The sequence below is a fragment of the Stegostoma tigrinum genome, chromosome 18 (genome assembly GCF_030684315.1).
Source record: "Stegostoma tigrinum isolate sSteTig4 chromosome 18, sSteTig4.hap1, whole genome shotgun sequence".
NCBI classification, from domain to species: domain Eukaryota; kingdom Metazoa; phylum Chordata; class Chondrichthyes; order Orectolobiformes; family Stegostomatidae; genus Stegostoma; species Stegostoma tigrinum.
This window is the reverse complement of record NC_081371.1, coordinates 61,138,099-61,159,847: the sequence shown is the minus strand read 5'-3', so window position 1 is coordinate 61,159,847 and position 21,749 is coordinate 61,138,099. Positions and strand designations below refer to the sequence as shown.

Below are 21,749 nucleotides of genomic sequence, written 5' to 3'. Positions count from 1 at the left end.
ATGCATATAAGGAGCAAGAGCGCAGCTACAGAAACAGTAGGTCTGCACAAGGACGAAGGAGGAAATTTCTGTGAGGAGCCAGAGGAAGTGGATGAGGCCCTTAATGAATACTATGCATCAGCACTCACAAAAGACAAAGGACATGCTGGATGGTGAGTCAAGAGAGGGGCATTTTGATATTGTAGAGCATGTTAACGTAAGAAAGGTTGGGTGGTTTGAAAAACATTAATGTAAACAAGCGATAACAAGGTGTAGAGCTGGATGGACACAGCAGGCCAAGCAGCATCGGAGGAGCGGGAAAGCTGACATTTTGGGCCTCGACCCTTCTTCAGAAAACGCAAACAAGTGGCCAGCACCCAATGGGATCTATCCACAATGTGGAGGGAGGCAAAAGATGAAATTATTGGTGGCCTTGTACAAAATCCTTACATCCTCTTTAGTCACAAGAGAGGACCCTAAGGACTGGGGAATAGCCAATGTTGTTCCTTTGTGTAAATGCCACCAGGGATAATTTGAGAAATTACAGGTGAGCCTTACATCAGTGGTAGAGAAATTATTGGAGAAAATTCAAAGGGAAATGATTCACTCACATTTGGACAAATATGGCATGGCTTTGTTTGAGGAAGGTTGTGTCTCACAAATTTGATTGAGATTTTTGAGAAAGTGACAAAAGATGAATGATCAGGGCAGGGTGACTGATGTTGTCTATGAAGTGATGTCATTAGCAGGGCCTTTGACAAGGTCACTCTTGGCAAGCTGATACAAATGCTGAAGTTATATGGCATCCAGAGTGAGCTGTTAAGAAGATCCAGAACTGACTTAGTGATAGAAGACAGAGAGTACCAGTGGAAGGAATTTCACTGACTGGAGATCTGTGACCAGTGATGTTCCACAGGGATCAGTGCTGGGAGCCCTGTTGTTTGTAACATATATAAATGATTTGGAGGAGAAAGTAGGTGGTCTGATTAGTAAGTTTGCAGATGACACAAAGATTGGGATATCTGTGAATATTGAGGAGGATTGCCAGAGGATACATCAGGATAGATAGGCTGGAGAGTTGGGTGGAGAAATGGCAGATGGAGGTTGATCTGGACGAATGAGAGACGATGCATTTTGGAAGATTTAGTGCAGGAGCGAATATATGAAAATGGCAGAACCCTTAGAAGCATTAACATGCAGAGGGATTTCCCTGAAAGTGGCAACACAAGTGCATAGGTAGTCAGAAGGCGTGTGACATGCTTGCCTTCATTGTCTGGGGCATAGTGTATAAAAATTGGCAAAATCATGTTGCAGCTGTATAGAACTTTAATTAGGCCACATTTGGAATATTGTGTACAGTTCTGGTCGCCACACTATCAGTGCATGTGGAGGTTTTGGAGAGGGTACAGAAACGATTTACCAGGATGTTGCCCGATTTGGAGGGTATTAACCATGAGGAGAGATTGGACAAACTTAGCTTATTTTCATTTGAATGTCAAAGGATGAGGGGCAATCCAATAGAAGTTTACAGAATTATGACAGGCACGGATAGAGTGTGTAGTCATTGTAATTCTTTCCCAGGATAGAAATGTCAATCACTAGGGGGCATTGGGTTAAGGTAAAAAAAGTAAGTTTAGTGGAGTTGTGAGCGGCAGGCTTTTTATAGAAACTGTGGGAAGTGTCTGGAATGTGCTGCCAGAGGACATGATGGAAGAGGATACAATAGCAATGTTTAAGTGGCATCTCAACAGAAACATGAATAGGCAGCAAATAGAGGGATATGGACTGCACAGAGACAATAGACTTTTAATTTGTGTCACCACAGGCATGGTGGGCCGGAGGTCCTGTTCCTGTGCTGTACCGTTCTTTGTCCTTCTAACCATCGACACTTACACTGACTTTGATTTCCTTCCTCTCGCCAGGCTAGCAGAGATGGGTGGCAAGGCCTCCTTTCACAGTCTGCACAAAAAAAAATACTATCCTCCTCCACACCCACCTCCACCCCTCTGCATCAGGACCTCCAGGTCTCTGACAGTGAAGTGTGGTGTGAGATTCCCTCTCCTGACCATGTCCTCAGTAATAATAGCCCACAGTAATAATGATCCTCCGTAATAATAGTCCTCAGTAACAACAGCCCTCAGAAATAATGGCCCTCAGAAATAACGGTCCTCAGTAACAATAGCCCTCAGATATAACGGCCCTCAGATATAATGGCCCTTAGAAATAATGGTCCTCAGTCCTCAGAAATAACGGTCCTCAGTAATCGGTCCTCAGAACACAGTGGGCTGAATGGCTTTCTTCAGTTCTGTAACTGTTGTATCACTGAAAGGCTTGAGAATTTTTGTCATTCTGTACTCGAGATGGTTGCGGCAGCTTCACTGGTGAATAAATTTAACACTTGGATGAAGACACTTTTGGTCTGTCACAAAACCAAAGGATCTAGGGAACAGGTGAGAAGGTAGATTTGAGACAGGTTGGACATAATGGTCTCATGGCCCTAGACTGGGGAATTGTCAATTTTGGCTCTTCCTCCTGTGTTTATGCACATGGTACCCTCAGTAGTCTGTCAGAAGGTCACCCTGAGTTATAATCCATCTCCGGAGCGTAGGAGGTGTCAGATGTCAACCTTCAATGTTGGGTTGACCACTTAAGGATTGTTGATCTGGGATGTCCTCACAACACAAGCGAAAGCTGAAAAGAAGATCTTTTGAGTCCCCATTGACTCTTCATAAACTGTGTCATTTTCCTACACCATGCATGATAGATGTGAGGAGCTGAATGGCCTCCTCCTGACCTTATCTCACCCAATCCCTTGGCACTAATTTTGTCACTTGCCAGGTGCTTGTTCAAGTCAAATTTAGGGGCTGCACCATTTCAATGTGCCCTCACACCCTCTGCTGAATGTCAAAGTGCCTCTGCACTTCCACAACATTACTCGGTAGGATCAGAAGCTCACTCCCACCATCTCACTGCAGCTTCATGTCTGAGCTCCTCAGTGTGCTTCTTTGCAGATAGCTGCCTGGGCAAATATTCTGCAACCCTGTCACTCACCCCGTGTGCTGAAATGAACAATGCATCATGCTCTCAGAGTTCAGACACATTCTGAAAAGGAAGGCATTTCGAGGCTATGAAGAAAGACCAGAGGAGTGGGGATTATTCAGTTAGCTCTTTCAAAGCGCAGACATGATGGCTGAAGTTGCCTTCAATAATGACATATGTTTGTACAATATGTGTATTCTACCCATTCTGTATTTTATCTCAAACTTCTCTACACAGAGTTCAGATTTGGAACTATGTTGGTACATTGCATTTCAAAGATATTATTTCGTTATGATGTGTAAAATCTCCAGGAATATCTGAAATTTTTTCACGAAACATAACTATAATCTAGCATCTGTGCAAATTAACTTTTGTTTCAAACCATTTGGTATTTCGTTTGTAATGTAAAAACATACAGTCTTCTGGACGCTGGAAAATATTGACTCATGTGCCTTGGTTTCAGGAAAAGCACTTCCTCGTTATTCAGTGAGTTATATGCACAATGTGCTGCTGGTAGGAATGATGAACATTATAGCCTCAAGTCCTGGCATGTTGATCATTTTTAATTCAATACTCCTGCTTCAAATTCTTATTTTTAAACTGCTTGAGAGTCTAACATGATACATCTGTGCCCTTGCATAATCTTTAACAAAGCATCATTGAAACACAATAAAGTGCTGTCATTTAGATCTCCACCATCTGCAATACTTTTCTTTTACTTCAATTAATTGCTTGCTTTCAAAAGTGAATTTAACAGGGACTCTTATTCTAAAAATGAAGGCAGATTTTTTTTGCCGCTGCCAAAGTGACATTGTCCTGGGAGCTAGAGTATTTTATTCAATCCTCCATTTTTTGGACTTTGCGCAGTCCCTGCGGGATATCAGCATATCCCTGGAATGGACACTTAGTGACACTCTGAGCACATTACTGAGGGAGTGCCTGACTGCCAGAGGGTCAATGCTGAGAGAGCGTCTCACTGTCAGAGGGTCAGTACTGAGGGAGTGCCTCACTGCCAGAGGGTCAATGCTGAGAGAGCGCCTCACTGTCAGAGGATCAGCACTGAGGGAGAGCCGCACCGTTGGAGGATCAGTACTGAGGGAGCGCCGCACTGTTGGAGGGTCAGTACTGAGGGAGCGCCGCACTGTTGGAGGGTCAGTACTGAGGGAGTGCTGCACTGTGGGAGAGTCAGTGCTGAGGGAGTGCCTCACTGTTGGAGGGTCAGTGCTGAGGGAATGCCACGCTGTCGGAGAGTCAGTGCTGAGGGAGTGCTGCACTGTCAGAGTGTCAGTACTGAGGGAGCACCGCACTGTCGGAGGGTCAGTGCTGAGGGAGCACCACACTGTCAGAGGGTCAGTGCTGAGGGAGCACCACACTGTCGGAGGGTCAGTGCTGAGGGATGTCACACTACCTCCATAATATTATCCGTTTCTATAATGTCCCTTCTCAATCTCCTTTGTGCCAAGGAAAACAACCCCAGTCTATCTATCTCTCTTTCAACTCTGTAGGTCAGGCAACATCCTGGTAAAATTCTAATTTTATGTGGACCCAGATCTGACTCCAATCACACACCAGTTGACTCTTAGCCTCCAAGAGAATAATAACCAGGACATGGACTGGGTTGAGTTGGCACAGTTGGTTCGATGGCCACCGTGTGAAACAGAGTGATGCCAACAGCACAAGCTCATTCTCCATATTGGCTGTGTTAGATCCTGGAAGACTTGCCCAATGCTGATGTGTAATGGTGCCACTTAAACTTTATGCCCGATTATCTGTTTTCACTTGAACACTTGGTGGAGTGCAAATGTCACTGGAATAGTAACTCAAAACCGCAGGGTAATGTTCTGGGAACATAGTTACACAGTAACACAAAACCACAGGGTAATGCTATGGGAACATAGTTACACAGTAACACAAAACTACAGGGTAATGCTATGGGAACATAGTTACACAGTAACACAAAACCACAGGGTAATGCTGTGGGAACATAGGTACACAGTAACACAAAACCACAGGGTAATGCTATGGGAACATAGTTACACAGTAACACAAAATTACAGGGTAATGCTATGGGAACATAGTTACACAGTAACACAAAACCACAGGGTAATGCTGTGGGATCATAGGTACACAGTAACACAAAATTACAGGGTAATGCTATGGGAACATAGTTGCACAGTAACACAAAATTACAGGGTAATGCTATGGGAACATAGTTACACAGTAACACAAAACCACAGGGTAATGCTGTGGGATCATAGGTACACAGTAACACAAAACCACAGGGTAATGCTATGGGAACATAGTTACACAGTAACACAAAACCACAGGGTAATGCTATGGGATCATAGTTACACAGTAACACAAAATTATAGGGTAATGCTATGGGATCATAGTTACACAGTAACACAAAATTACAGGGTAATGCTATGGGATCATAGGTACACAGTAACACAAAACCACTGGCTAATGCTATGGGAACATAGTTACACAGTAACACAAAACTACAGGGTAATGCTGTGGGATCATAGGTACACAGTAACACAAAACCACAGGGTAATGCTATGGGATCATAGTTACACAGTAACACAAAATTACAGGGTAATGCTATGGGAACATCGTTACACAGTAACACAAAACCACAGGGTAATGCTGTGGGATCATAGGTACACAGTAACACAAAATTACAGGGTAATGCTATGGGAACATAGTTACAATTCCCACTGCAGTAGCCAGGGAAATTTATATTCTGTTCTTAAGATCTGGACTAATAGAGCACTAATGGAGATGAACTACTATTCAGTAGCTCTCCTTGTTAAATATCAGTTTTGAAAACAAATCATACCAGACTTGAAACATTAACTCTGTTTCTCTCTCTATTGACACTGCCAGACCTGCTGAGTTTCTCTTGAGATCTCTGTGTTTGTATCAGATTTCTGACATGTGCAGTACTTTGCCTTTTATTAAACTGTTATTGATTGTTGTAAGCATCCATCTGATTCAAAATGTCCCTCAGAAAAGGAAATATGATATCCTTACCTGGTCTGGCCGACATGTCAGAAGTCACACGACACCAGGCTATAGTCCAGTGATAATGGGAACTGCAGATGCTGTAGAATCCAAGATAACAAAGTGTGGAGCTGGATGAACACAGCAGGCCAAGCAACATCTCAGGAGCACAAAAGCTGATGTTTCGGGCCTAGACCCTTCATCAGAACCTTTCGGAGCTCTGCTCCTTCGTCAGGTGATGTGGACAACCAGCACATCACACACAAGAATAGCAAAAAACAAAGATGACTGTGGTGAATTATATTTCCGTATCATTCAACAGGAGAATTACATATTCACACAGAAGGAGAAAGATTGAGAAAGTACAATTGAATTTAGCGCAGCAGAATCATTCAGCACAGAATGATCCATTTGCCATATCTGAGGAACATGGTATCAGGAGTAGGCCATTCAGTCCTTTGCTGTTCCATTGTTCAATGAGATCATGGCTGATCTGTATTCTAACTCCATACACCTGTCTTTGGCCCATATCCCTTTGTACCTTTGGTTAAAAACATGTTATCTATTTCAAATTTAAAATTAATAATTGATCCAGCATCCACTGCCATTTGTGGAAGAGAGTTCAAAACCTCTGCCACCCTTCATGTGTCAAAGTGCTTCCTAACATCGCTCCTGAATGGTCTGACCCTAAGTCTCAGATTATGCTCCTAGTTCTAGAATTCCCAACCAGCTTATCTTTATCTGTCCTGACTTTTCCTGTCAATATCTTGAAGACTTCAATCAGATCACCCCTTAATTTGATAGAAAACAGGCCCAATTTGTATAATGCCTCCTCACAATGAAACCCTGACATCCTTTATGAGGAAGGGTCACTGGACTCAAAATGTTAACATTGCCTTCCCTCCACAGATGCTGCGTTTCTCCAGCACTTGATGTTTTTGGCTCTGAAGTACAGATGTCATTGTGGAGCAGCACAAACGCAATAGGCCCAATGCCCTCATTTTGTGCTGGGATTTTGAATATTATGTAAAATGCACACACATACTCTTGTTGAATATTAAAATAAGTTTGAATTGAGAAGTTATATAAGAAAGAACACAATTCTTATTATATATTCAGTGCCACAATCAGCTGGAAAGATTAACAAAAATAATCTGTGTGTAACACAAAATGAAGACAGATCTCTCCTTTGGAGTTACCTATTCATGAAATCTTAATAAATGTATTGCATAAACGAAAGCTTGAGAAAAACACCTTAGATATAATCGTCCTAAATCAAGAGTAAATGAAAGATTTAAGACTCTGATGAAATGCAATCATCTTCAATGATTCTGTGACAATTTTACTTACTTTTGATTCAAGTGAAAAAACAACATGTAGAGTCGTGGAACCATTAGGCTGTGGCATTTTGAAAGTGTTACATTGGAAATGTTTCAGTCTGTGTTCCCCAAATTGCTGTCAAACACATATACAGCATATCAGACAATGTGATCTGATGCTGGATATAATATGGTTATAGGTTTTACAATTTCTCCAGCCCGCTTTTTGCCGTGCAAGTCGATAGTGATGCGGGATATAGGAGGATTGTTCAGATCTGGAAAGTGGTGCCTGAACAAAGTGGAATCTGATTCAACAGTAACTTTCAAAGGGAGACTGGGTGGGTTCCTGAAAAGGGAAAGTTTTCAGGATTTTGGGGTTAGTGCAGAAGAATAGGGTGAACTGGATAGATCTTTCAGGAAGTCAGAATAGACTATGATTCACCGAACCCTCGCCTGTTGCATTGTAGGTCTCAATGAAAATACATCAAGGACTGGCACAATCTCCCATTGAATAAAAGCAATTCACATCATAAACTAGTGACATGGAATTAATATGTCTTTCTGGAATGAAGAATTAAAATTGGCTGCTTAGCGTCTCTCATCTGCATCCCTCCTGTCATGCTTTTGTATGGAAGAGAGAAACCTGCATTTCTGCAGCATCTTTTCAAACCTCACAATGTCCCAGATTGCTTCATTAATAATATCTTGACTAAATTGTCGTCATTGTTAGAATGCAAACAAGCAGTTCACAGAAAGACTGGATTTTGGCTTGAATTAATCTGCAGCACACAAAGAAAATTACTTTTCAGGACCATTAGTGGCTGGTTTTGGTGTCAGCAGCAAATCAGAAAGTAACCACAAAATCAGTGGATTGTGGCTATAAATTCTAGAGCAAACATTTATATATGGAATTCAGGCCAGCACTCAGCATGCAGTAGTGAGGGAGTGCAGCACTGCTGTGGTGCTAGCTTTCACACAAAATGTTAAACTGAGGCCTGGTGTCTGAATGAATCCATTGTCAATTGTTGGAAAAACCCACCTGATTCACTAATGTCCTTTAGAGAAGGAAACTTCCATCCTTACCTGGTCTGGGCTCCATGTGATTCCAGCCCCACAGCAGTGTGGCTGACTCTAAACTGCCCTCTGGGCAATTAGAGATGGGCACTAAGTGCTGCCTCACCAGTAACACCCTTATCCTGTTTGTTAGGTACAGGTGCAAAAACTATTGCAAATAATCTGGTTACTAATGTGGGAGTTAGCTGTGCATAAGTGAACTGCCGCATTTCCTACATTACAGCAGCTGGGACATCCTGAGTTTATGAACAGCAGAGTATAAACAGAAACTGCACCTGATCAGTTTATCAGAAGAAATTAAAATGCAAATTCACACATCTGCAAAACATTTACTGGGAACAAATTTGCATTTAAAATGCCAATTTTGCTCTGAATTACAAAGAGATTCTTGGTCACATTTTATACTTACTTGTTATTACTTTCCTAGATCCCTATGTGAAGATTCATCTGATGCAGAATGGTAAAAGGCTGAAGAAAAAGAAGACCACAATCAAGAAAAATACCCTTAATCCATACTACAATGAGTCATTCAGCTTTGAAGTCCCATTTGAGCAAATACAGGTAACAGCAATTATTGCATCCAGCACTAATCACCTCATTTTAAGCTGGATGTCAATTTACCAGAACAGTTCCAGGCATGAGAGATTGTAGTTACACTGAGATAGGAGAAGCTGAAATTGTTCTCCAGTCAAACAGGGAGTATTAGGGGAGATTAAATAGAGATGTTCAGAGTGATGAAGGAGTTGAATGGAACAAATGTATCGGAAATGTTTCTGCTGGGGCTCAGGATGAGTAACACCAATGCCAGATAATTGGAACAGAAACAGGGGGAGGCCGAAGAGAATTCTTCTTATGTCATGAATTGTTTTGATCCAGAATGCACTATCAAAAAAACTGCTCAGATCAGATTCGGTGAAAGCTTTCAGAAGGAAATTGATCAATAAATTACACAGGAAAGTATGGCACAGCCATGGAGAAGGAACAGGGCTGTGGAGTTAACAAACTAACTTTCAAAGCGATAGCCAGGGGCTGATTGGCCTCCTCCTGTGGGGTAGGATTTTAAACAGCATAAATATTCAGCATTTTCTCTTTAAGTGTGAAGGATCTCAATCAAACTCATCACTGTTTCTGGGAGCTGCAAAATCCTTCTGCTTGGAGACTGAGGCTTAATACTAACTTTACAATTGCTGCATTGCTGTTTCTGCTCAGTCCAGGCTGCACACAAAAACAAACAGTAGAATTGACCGTGTCCAACTTAAATTATGGAGAGGAGCCTCACCTGCTTATGATAAGGTAACTTACTTTAATAGAGAAGGTAAGGCTATGGCCTAGTGGTATCATTGCCAGGCCATTAAACCAGAAACTCACCTAATGTTCTTGGAAGCAATTTTTCTGAAGAAGGGCCTAGGCCTGAAACATCAGCTTTCCTGCTCCTAAGATGCTGCTTGGCCTGCTGTGTTCATCCAACTCCACACCTTGTTACCTCTAATGTTCTGGGGACCTGCGTTCAAATCTTTCTATGTGTGGAAGTTAAATCTGTGATTTAACTATGACTGATGTTAATTGTTAGGGGGAAAACCCACCTGGTTCTGAGGAAGGGTCACTTGACCTGATACATTAATTGTGATTTCTCTCCACAGATGCTGCCAGACCTGCTGTGCATTTCCAGCAATTTCTATTTTTGTCACTGGTTCACTAATGTTAGTAAGGGGCAGCACAGTGGCTGAGTGGTCAGCACTCCTGCCTCACAGCGCCAGGCACCCGGGTTCGATCTCACCCTCGGGTGATGCACATTTTCCGCATGTCTGCGTGGGTTTTCTCTGGATGCTTAGGTTTCCTCTGTCCAATAGAAGTGCAGGCGAGGTGGATTGGCCATGCTAAATTGCTCATAGTGTTCAGGGATGTGTAGATTGGGTGGGTTATAGGGGGATGCTTTGTGGTTTGGTGTGGACTTGTTGGGCCAAAGGACCTATTTCCACACTGTAGGGATTCTATTCTAAATGTTTGTTCAGGAAGGAAGCTGCCATCCTTACCTGGTCTGGCCTACATGTGATTCCAGACCCACAGCAATGCGGTTGACTTTTAACTGCCCTCTCAGCAATTAGGGATGGGCAATAAAAGCTGGCTTGGCTAGTAACATCCACATCCTGTAAATAAATTAAACAAAAGGAGCTTGAGGAAGCCTTAAAACCCCCTATTAATGTGCCACTGTTCAACAGTCACTGCTGATCTGCCAATAATCTATATCTCTTCAGAAATGACCTCAAAGATCTGTCAATCCCAATCCTGAAAGTTCCAACTGACCCTCAGCACCCACAGCCTTTTCAGGAAATCAGAGTTCCAAATTTCTACTGCCCTTTCTAAGTAAGGGGCTAATTTATTTTAATTTCAAGGCTCTGGACTTTTCCACTGAGGAAACAGTTTCTGTCCACCTACCTCATCAAACCCTTTTAATCTTTCACGTACTTCAATTAGCTTATACCTGAAACTTCTCAATGCAAAGCGGCACTCATGTAACTGTTGTCATCTTTTTATTCAGTCATGGGACTTGGGTGTCGCTGGCTGGGCCCAGCATTTATTGCCCATCCCGAGTTGCCCCTTGAAAACATGGGGTTGAGCTGCCTTCTTGAACTGCTGCAGTCCGTGTGCTGTGGGTTGCCCCACAATGCTCTTAGGGAGGGAATTCCAGGATTTTGATCCAGCGATTAATGGAACGGTGATAGATTTCCAAGTCAGGATGGTGACTGTCTTGGAAGGAACTTGCACACGGTGATGTTCGCAACTATCTGCTTCTAGATGGAAGAGGTTGTGGGTTTGGAAGGTACTATCTGAGGATCTTTGGTGAATTTCTGCAGTGTGTCTTGTAGATAGTACACACTGCTGCTACTGAGTGTCAGTGCTGGAGGGAGCGGATGTTTGTGGATGTGGTTCCAATCAAGCAGCTGCTTTGTCCTGGATAGTGTCAAGCTTCTTGAGTGTTGTTGGGTCTGCCTCCATCCAGGCAAGTGCAATTGTCGGCGACCATCCCCACTTCTGACCTTATGATGAAGGGAAGGTCATTGGTGAAACAGCTGAAGATGGTTGGGCTGAGGACACTACCGTGAGGAACTCCTGCAGAAATGTCCTGGAGCTGTCTTACACCTGCTTCCAGGGGGCAACACCAACAGCAAAAACATAATTTTCAATATCATCCAGAAATGTTGGTAATTACCAATGCACAATTAACATAATCACTCATAGTTAGCATCAGAAAATGAGTGAGGGCCTTTTAACTGTTTTGAGACAATAAAGAAAATGGTGAGCTTTCTCACCTCATCACTAACCACAGCTTGAATAAATAACAATTCCATCTGCTGGACAGTTCAAAAATAACTGCCTTTCTTTGTGATATCAAAAGTACTAAGCAGGACTGAGCCAACTGGAAAATTCCCCTGTCACTGCTACCTGGAGCCTTCACTGGTATAAGTAATTGGGGATAACACAGTGTGAAGCTGGATGAACACAGCAGGCCAAGCAGCATTTCAGAAGCACAAAAGCTGACGTTTCAGGCCTCGACCCTTCATCAGAAAAATTGAGTATGTAAGTAAGTAAATTATTAGTAATTGGGGTTGCTTTTACAATTATAACCGTAAGACCATGAGATCAAAGAACAGAATCAGGCCATTCAGCCCATTCAGTCTGCTTTAACTTTCAATCACAGTGATATGTTTCTCAACCACATACTCCTGCCTTTTCCCTGTAACTCTTGATCCTCTTAGAACATAGAACATAGAACAATACAGCGCAGAACAGGCCCTTCGGCCCTCGATGTTGCGCCGACCTGTGAACTAATCTAAGCCCATCCCCCTACACTATCCCATCATTATCCATATGCTTATCCAAGGACTGTTTAAATGCCCCTAATGTGGCTGAGTTAACTACATTGGCAGGCAGGGCGTTCCACGCCCTTACCACTCTCTGAGTAAAGAACCTGCCTCTGACGTCTGTCTTAAATCTATCACCCCTCGATTTGTAGCTTTGCCCCCTTGTACAAGCTGATGTCATCATCCTCGGAAAAAGACTCTCACTGTCCACCCTATCGAATCCTCTGATCATCTTGTATGTCTCTATTAAATCCCCTCTTAGCCTCCTTCTCTCCAATGAAAACAGACCCAAGTCCCTCAACCTTTCTTCATAGGGCTTGCACTCCAGACCAGGCAACAGGTAACCTGTTCTTCCTCTCACCCATCCCTTCCTCCCACCCCAAGCCACACCCCCATCTACCTACTAACCTCATCCCACCTCCTTGACCTGTCCGTCTTCCCTGGACTGACCTATCCCCTCCCTACCTCCCCACCTATACTCTCTCCACCTATCTTCTTTACTCTCCATCTTCGGTCTGCCTCCCCCTCTCTCCCTATTTATTCCAGTTCCCTCTCCCCATCCCCCTCTCTGATGAAGGGTCTAGGCCTGAAACGTCAGCTTTTGTGCTCCTGAGATGCTGCTTGGCCTGTTGTGTTCATCCAGCCTCACATTTTATTATCTTGGAATTCTCCAGCATCTGCAGTTCCCATTATCTCTGAACATCCTGGTAAATCTCATCTGCACCTTTTCCAATGCTTCCACATCCTTCTTGTGGAGACCAGAACTGTACACAATATTCCAAATGAGGTCGCACTAGCGTTTTGTACAGTTGCAGCATAACATCATGGCTCCGGAAGTCAATCCCTCTACCAATAAAACCTAATACACCGTAAGCCTTTTTAACAGCACTATCAACCTGGGTGGCAACTTTCAGGGATCTATGCACATGGACACCAAGATCCCTCTGAACATCTACACTACCAAGAATCTTTTCATTGACCCAGTATTCTGCCTTCCTATTATTCCTCCCAAAGTGATTCACCTCACATTTATCCGCATTGAACTCCATTTGCCAATTTTCAGCCCAATTCTGTAGTTTATCCAAGTCTCCCTGCAACCTGCAACATTCTTCCACACTGTCCACCACTCCACCCACTTTAGTGTCATCTGCAAACTTACTAACCCATCCACCTATGCCTGCGTCCAAGTCATTTATAAAAATGACAAACAGCAGTGATCCCAAAACAGATCCTTGAGGCACACCACTAGTAACTGGACTTCAGGCTGAATATTTTCCATCAACCACCACTGGTTGCCTTCTTACAGAAAGCCAGTTTCTAATCCAAACTGCTAAATCTCCCCCAATCCCATGCCTCTGTATTTTCTCCAGTAGCCTACCATGTGGAACCTTATCAAAGACTTTACTGAAGTCCATGTACACCACGTCAACTGCCCTTCCCTCATCCACATGCTTGGTCACCTTCTCAAAAAACTCACTGAGGTTTGTGAGACATGACCTGCCCTTGACAAATCCATGCTGACTATCTCCAATTAAATTGTTGCTTGCTAGATGATTATAAATCTTATCTCTTATAATCCTATCCAAAACTTTACCTACAACAGACATAAGGTTCACAGGTCGATAATTACCTGGGTCATCTCTACTGCCTTTCTTGAACAAGGGCACAACATTTGCAATTCTCCAGTCGTCTGGTACTAAACCTGTAGACAATGAGGACTCAAAGATCCAGGCTCTTAGTAATCAAGAACCTAGATATCTGTGTCTTAAATACTGTCAATGATTTGGTCTCCATAGCCGTCAGTAGCATTGAGTTCCACAGATTATGCATCTTCTAGCTGAAGAAATTACTCCTAATAGGTCATTCCTTCACCCTGAGGCTGTGCCCTCAGGTCTCAAAAGGCAGATGGGTTACGGTCAGGGGATGGAAAGGGAACCGGCAGGCAGTGCAGGGATCCTCTGTGGCCATTCCCCTCAACAATAAGTATACCATTTTGGATGCTGTTGAGGGGGATGACTTACGAGGGGAAAACAGTGGGGCACAGGTCTCTGGCACAGAGTCTGTCCCTGCTGCTCAGAAGGGAAGGGGGAAGAGGAGCAGAGCAGTAGTCATTGGGGACTCCATAGTTAGGGGGACAGATAGGAGGTTCTGTGGGGACGAGAGAGATTCACGGTTGGTGTGTTGCCTCCCAGGTGCCAGGGTGCATGATGTCTCTGATCGTGTTTTTGCGATCCTTAAGGGGGAGGGGGAGCAGCCCCAAGTCGTGGTCCACATTGGCACCAACGACATAGGTAGGAAGAACGTTGGGGATTTAAGGGAGAAATTCAGGGAGTTAGGATGGAAGCTGAGAGCTAGGACGAACAGAGTTGTTGTCTCTGGTTTGTTGCCCGTGCCACGTGCTAGTCAGGCGAGGAATAGGGAGAGAGAGGAGTTGAACATGTGGCTACAGGGATGGTGCAGGAGGGAGGGTTTTGGATTCTTGGATAACTGGGACTCTTTCTGGGGTAGGTGGGACCTCTACCAGCAAGATGGTCTTCACCTGAACCAGAGGGGTACCAATATCCTGGGGGGGAAATTTGCTAAGGCTATTCGGGTGGGTTGAAACAAATTCAGCAGGGGGATGGGCACCAAAATTGTAGTTCGAGTATAGAAAAGATTGAGAGTAGGGTGGTCCGAAATAAAGGTTCAGGGACGCAAGATGGCAAAGGCAAGCAAGAAGTTGGTTTGAAGTGTGTCTACTTCAATGCCAGGAGCGTCCGGAATAAGGTGGGTGAACTTGTAGCATGGGTTAGTACCTGGGACTTCGATGTTGTGGCCATTTCGGAGACATGGATAGAGCAGGGACAGGAATGGTTGTTGCAGGTTCCGGGATTTAGATGTTTCAGTAAGAACAGAGAAGATGGTAAAAGGGGCGGAGGTGTGGCATTGTTGGTCAAGGACAGTATTACAGTTACAGAAAGAATGTTTGGGGACTCGTCGACTGAGGTAGTATGGGCTGAGGTTAGAAACAGGAAAGGAGAGGTCACCCTGTTGGGAGTTTTCTACAGGCCTCTGAATAGTTCCAGAGATGTAGAGGAAAGGATAGCAAAGATGATTCTCGATAGGAGTGAGAGAGAGAGGGTAGTTGTCTTGGGGGACTTCAACTTTCCAAATATTGACTGGGAACACTATAGTTCGAGTACTATAGATGGGTCAGCTTTTGTCCAGTGTGTGCAGGAGGGCTTCCTGACACAGTATGTAGATAAGCCAACAAGGGGCAAAGCCACATTAGATTTGGTACTGGGTAATGAGCCCGGCCAGGTGTTAGATTTGGAAGTAGGTGAGCACTTTGGTGATAGCGATCACAATTCTGTTATGTTTACTTGAGTGATGGAAAGGGATAGGTGTATACCACTGGGCAAGAGTTATAGCTGGGGGAAAGGCAATTACGATGAGATTAGGCAAGATTTAGGGAGCATAGGATGGGGAAGGAAACTGCAGGGGATGGGCACATTAGAAATGTGGAGCTTATTCAAGGAAAAGCTCCTGTGTGTCCTAGATAAGTATGTCCCTGTCAGGCAGGGAGGAAGCTGTAGAGCGCGGGAGCCATGGATTACGAAGGAGGTGGAATCTCTGGTCAAGAGGAAGAAGAAGGCTTATGTTAGGATGAGATGTGAAGGCTCAGTTAGGGCACTTGAGGGCTACAAGGTAGCCAGGAAAGACCTAAAGAGAGAGCTCAGAAGAGCCAGGAGGAGACATGAGGAGTTGTTGGCGGATAGGATCAGGGTAAACCCTAAAGCTTTCTATAGGTGTTTAAGGAATAAAAGAATGATGAAAGTAAGATCAGGGCCAATCAAGGATAGTAGTGGGAAGTTGTGTGTGGAGTCAGAGGAGATAGAGGAAACACTAAATGAATATTTTTCAACAGTATTCACTCTAGAAAACGAGAATACTGAGATACAGGCTACTAGACTAGGTGGGATTGAGGTTCACAAGGAAGAGGTATTAGAAATCCTACAGAGGGTGAAGATAGATAAGTCCCCTGGGCTGGATGGGATTTATCCTCGGATCCTCTGGGAAGCCAGGGAGGAGATTGCTGAGCCTTTGGCATTGATCTTTAACTCGTCATTGTCTACAGGAATAGTACCAGACGACTGGAGGATAGCAGATGTGGTTCCCCTGTTCAAGAAGGGGAATAGAGACCACCCTGATAATTATAGACCAGTGAGCCTTACCTCAGTTGTTGGTAAAGTGTTGGAAAAGGTTATAAGGGATAGGATTTATAATCATCTGGAAAAGAATAAATTGATTAGGAATAGTCAGCACGGTTTTGTGAAGGGTAGGTCGTGCCTCACAAACCTTATTGAGTTCTTTGAGAAGGTGACCAAACAGGTAGATGAGAGTACAAGGTAACAAAGTGTGGAGCTGGAGCACATCAGAAGGGTCTAGGCCCGAAACGTCAGCTTTTGTGCTCCTGAGATGCTGCTTGGCTTGCTGTGTTCATCCAGCTCCACACTTTGTTATCTTGGATTCTCCAGCATCTGCCGTTCCCATTATCTTTGGTAGATGAGAGTAAACCGGTTGATGTGGTGTATATGGATTTCAGCAAGGCGTTCGATAAGGTTCTCCACAGTAGGCTATTGCAAAAAATGCGGAGGAGTGGAATTGTGGGAGATATAACAGTTTGGATCGGAAATTGGCTTGCTGAAAGAAGACAGAGGGTGGAAGTTGATGGGAAATGTTCATCCTGGAGACCAGTTACCAGTGGTGTACCGCAAGGGTCGGTGTTGGGTCCACTGCTGTTTGTCATTTTTATAAATGACCTGGATGAGGGCGTAGAAGGATGGGTTAGTAAATTTGCAGACGACACTATGGTCGGCGGAGTTGTGGATAGTGACGAAGGATGCTGTAGGTTGCAGAGCTGGGCTGAGAGGTGGCAAATGGAGTTTAATGCAGACAAGTGTGAGGTGATGCACTTTGGTAGGAGTAACCGGAAGGCAAAGTCCTGGGCTAATGGTAAGATTCTTAATAGTGTAGATGAGCAGAGAGATCTTGGTGTCCATGTACACAGATCCTTGAAAGTTGCCACCCAGGTTGACAGGGCTGTTCAGAAGACGTACAGTGTTTTAGCTTTTATTAATAGAGGGATCGAGTTCCGGAACGAAGAGGTTATGGTGAAGCTGTACAAAACTCTGGTGCGGCCGCACTTGGAGTATTGTGTACAGTTCTGGTCTCCGCATTATAAGAAGGATGTGGAAGCTTTGGAAAGGGTGCAGAGGAGATTTACTAGGATGTTGCCTGGTATGGAGGGAAGGTCTTCCGAGGAAAGGCTGAGGGACTTGAGGCTGTTTTCATTAGAGAGAAGAAGGTTGAGAGGTGACTTAATTGAAACATATCAAATAATCAGAGGGTTAGATAGGGTGGATAGGGAGAGCCTTTTTCCTAGGATGGTGACGGCGAGCACGAGGGGGCATAGCTTTAAATTGAGGGGTGAAAGATATAGGACAGATGTCATAGGTGGTTTCTTTACTCAGAGAGTAGTAAGGGAGTGGAACGCATTGCCTGCAACAGTAGTAGATTCGCCAACTTTAGGTACATTTAAGTCATCATTGGATAAGCATATGGACGTATATGGAATAGTGTAGGTTAGATGGGCTTGAGATCGGTATGACAGGTCGGCACAACATCGAGGGCTGAAGGGCCTGTACTGTGCTGTAATGTTCTATGTTCTATGTTCTCCTACTAGTGGAAACATTTTCTCCACATCCAGTATATTGAGGCCTCTCAGCATTCTGTGAGTTTCAATCAGATTCCCCCTCATTGTTTTAAACTCCATTGAGTACAGACCCTGATTCTATAACCACTCCTCATACAACAAGCCCTTCATCCCTATGATCAAGAGAGATTGGATTGGATTGGATTGTTTTCTTTAGAACAGCGAAGGCTAAAGGGGGGGGATTTGGTTGACATGAGTAAGATTATGAGAGGTATGGACAGCATGAATAGAAAGAGCTGGTCTCCTTCGTAAAAGGGCCAGTAATGAGGAGCATAATTTTAAAGTGAAAGGCAGGAGTTTACAGTGGATTTGACAAAATGTTTGTTTTCACCCAGAGAGTGATGGCGTTCTGGAATGCATTGTCTGGGAGGATAGTTGAGATGAGAAACTTCACAGAATCTTTAAAAAGTTCTTGGATGATCATGTGAAGTCTCATAACATTCAAGGTTATGGCCCAAGTGTGGAAAGTGGGACTAGTGTAGATAGCATTTTTGAAGAGGGGTCTGGACCTGAAGCATCAGCTTTCCTGCTCCACTGATGCTGCTTGGCCTGCTGTGTTCATCTAGCTGTACACCATGTTGCCTCTCGTGTAGATAGTGGTTTACTTTTGGCAGTACTGATTGGATGGGCCGAAGGTCCTCTTCTGTACTGTCTGATTCTATGATTTTGAACTCATTTGCTAACAGCATGGTGTCAGCCTCCATTCTGTGTAAAATACCAGGAGGCTCTGAAATTTCAGCTGTGAGTGAACATGACAGACCTCAACGGTGGCTCAGCGCTTAGCGCTGCTGCCTCACAGCGCCAGGGACCTGGGTTCAATTCTAGCCATGGGGAACTGTCTGTGTGGAGTTTGCACATTCTGACCCATGATTCCATGATTTACAGAGCTCCTACACACAGAACAAGTGGTCCTAATGTCATGGAAGTGGAACTGGATCATGACAATTGGACAGAATTGAATCTGTAAAGAGCAGCTTTATGTTACCATCTCCTTGTAACCACCTCCTGTGTTTATTCTCCCACAGAAGGTGCAGGTTGTTGTCACTGTCCTGGACTACGACAAGATTGGGAAGAATGATGCCATCGGGAAGGTCTTTGTGGGCTATAACAGCACGGCTGCAGAGCTTCGCCATTGGTCAGACATGCTGGCCAATCCAAGACGTCCCATAGCGCAATGGCACACTCTGCAGGCTGAAGAAGAAGTGGATGTTGCCCTTGGCCTAAAGAAATGAAAAGCCTTTCAGTGTTCCTCCATTTCATACTCGGCATCAAGTGTGTGTAAATATTGTACCTCAGCCTCCTGACCCTAGACGGGACAAAACCTGTAAAACCAGTAAGCCTTGGAAGTGGAAAATCTGGTTCCCCATTCTGAATATACAAAACAAGGCAGACCAGTATGTTTTCACTGACTAGTTTTACTGGTTTTTCCCTTTCCAGCCACTTCCAGTGGTAATCTCCCATCCCACTCAGTCCCTGTCCCACTCCACTGCGCCATTGTTTAAATATAATCTGGTTAAAGAACAAATATTCCGTCAAATATTCCATCCCTGTCCAAACTTATCATCCTTTTAAGCAATATGATCTGTGTAGATAGGGCATGACTGAAATAACGTATCTCACAGTTGTATATACACCATAAGGCGGGAAATGATTTCTAGTGTGTGCATTTGTATGTCGTTAGCATTTCTTATTCTGTGCATTGTTTTTAAATAAGATGTTCTATTTTAAATTATATAAATTGACTGATAAATAGGAAAGTCAATGCTATATATTATGGGTTATATATTTCTTCTGCATTCCAGTGAGTTCCTTCTTGTGAAACCTATAGAGCAGGAAGGGATCACACTTCAGTTAAGGTAAGCAAGATGGGCAGGAATAATGAGCTGAAGCAAGTGCCATCACTGCTTTGTGCACTGGCGCACACTTTGGAAAGAGTTTTTAAATGTTTTCTCTTGTTCTAATGTAGTCAATGGCACTAATTATAAAGCTATCGGTCATTCCATTAGAGTCTCAAAGACTATTCTGTGTATCACTGTGACTGCCCTGTGTGCTTAGAAATATAGAATCGTCAGTGGGATAGTAACAAGTTTATTCAATAGTAATTTTTGATTCTGATGTGTGAACTTATCTGTTTTAATTTCTTGCCTGGATAATCATTCCTTTCTGCAGCCTGTCAGGTTCGCTGCATAGCACCATCACGTCCCCCCCAACTGATGCCCCAAGTTCCATTCAGACAATGGGGACCAACACAGCACTGAGGGCTGGGGGTGGGGGCGGAATCGGGGGGTGCTTTGCAGGAGAGCTAGATCTCAGATTCCAGGGAAACAGCAGAAACTGATGAAATCACAAACAGCATTGTTTTCGAGCACTGTGCAATGATAAACAACAAGAAAAACAAACATTGTGAAATGGTGTTCTCCAATCAATGGGCGGTCGCGCCTGGAAAGTAAAACCGAGCCAGTCGCGTCGACAGCTTTAGTCATTTAACTGTTAGTATAAACTTAGCTCAGGATTTTAACAAAGTCACGCAACGAGCACATTGCGTCAGAAACTGCCACTAAGATGGTAATGTGCGGGTTTAATTGACAAAGTTAAGTCATATCAAGAAGCAGTGAGATATATATATATGTATAAAACAAAAAGATACTGCCAAATGAAGAATTACGATTCTTTCTGAGAGTCACAACTTGAGTACAGCCATAACCAGACGGTGCCCCTCCTCCCTTTGTACTTACTTAGTCAAGAATATCTAAACCTGCCGTGAGACGGAACACCGTAGTTAAATGCTAATCTTTATGATAATAAAGTGTAAAAAAGCATTAGCATCAGATGTTGTAGAATGATAACTAGTTGCCTTTGTGTCTGATCACTTACATGACCTATCCTGCTTGAATGCTTGATGTGTGTCATCGATGTATTGCAGTGTTCCTGCTGTCATGTTGCTCGTGTGGCTGCGAGCTCTGTGAACTTTCACACTGGGTGAAATATTTCTCTCTTTCTCTCACTCTCTCACTCTCTGATTTGAGTTCAATTTGTGCAGTGAATGACATTGTGAGGTTCCTGATGTTTATATGACTTAATATTCCTCTGGTGTTCAAGAAACCGTTTTATTTCTGATTGATGTTTTAAATGACTGTAAAATTATGTGTGTTACTTACTGTTTGTTTATAAAAAAAATAAAAATTGATTACAGATTTAAAGTAGAGTGTACTGAATTAATGGTCTGTGAAATTTGTGGAGAGTTTTACTCTGAGCAGTAACAAGGCAAGTGCTGAATTTGCATTCAGATAGCACCTTTCACATTAAGACAACCGAAAGCCAATGAAATACTGTGTGAAGTTTAGGTATTATTGATATGTAAAGATATTGGAATTCTCTACTCTGGGAGCACTGGAGGCTACAGCATTGAATATGTTCAATGATGGGTTGGACTGATTTTTGATCGATTGGGAATGGAGCATTCTCTGGGGGAATCAGGTGAAGCTGGCAGGGAAGTGGAGGTGAGACCATAGTCAGATCAGCCATGTTCATATTTAGTGATAGAGTTGGCTTAAAGGGTTGAAAGGCCTTCCCCTACTTCCATTTCTTATCTGGCTGTTGTAAAGCAGTACTCACGCTCAGCACAGCAAGATCCCACAAAACAACAATGGGATGAATGACTAAATAACCTTGAATTAGTTATGTTTGTTATGCTGATGATCATAGAATCAAAGA

The 21,749-nt window shown here is 43.5% G+C and overlaps 1 protein-coding gene across 3 annotated transcripts in view; it reads left to right on the top strand.

The window, feature by feature from the left end:
- The window catches only part of syt1a (synaptotagmin Ia), a 512,169-nt gene extending 490,934 nt beyond the window's left edge, over nt 1-21,235 (top strand). For all 3 annotated transcript variants that reach the window (XM_059652601.1, XM_059652600.1, XM_059652599.1), the window contains 2 exons: nt 8,845-8,978; nt 19,061-21,235. In XM_059652601.1, the coding sequence (XP_059508584.1) occupies nt 8,845-8,978; nt 19,061-19,267 (341 nt within the window). In that variant the 3' untranslated portion in view covers nt 19,268-21,235. The remainder of the gene's footprint in view (nt 1-8,844; nt 8,979-19,060) is intronic.
- The last annotated feature ends 514 nt before the right edge of the window (nt 21,236-21,749 follow it).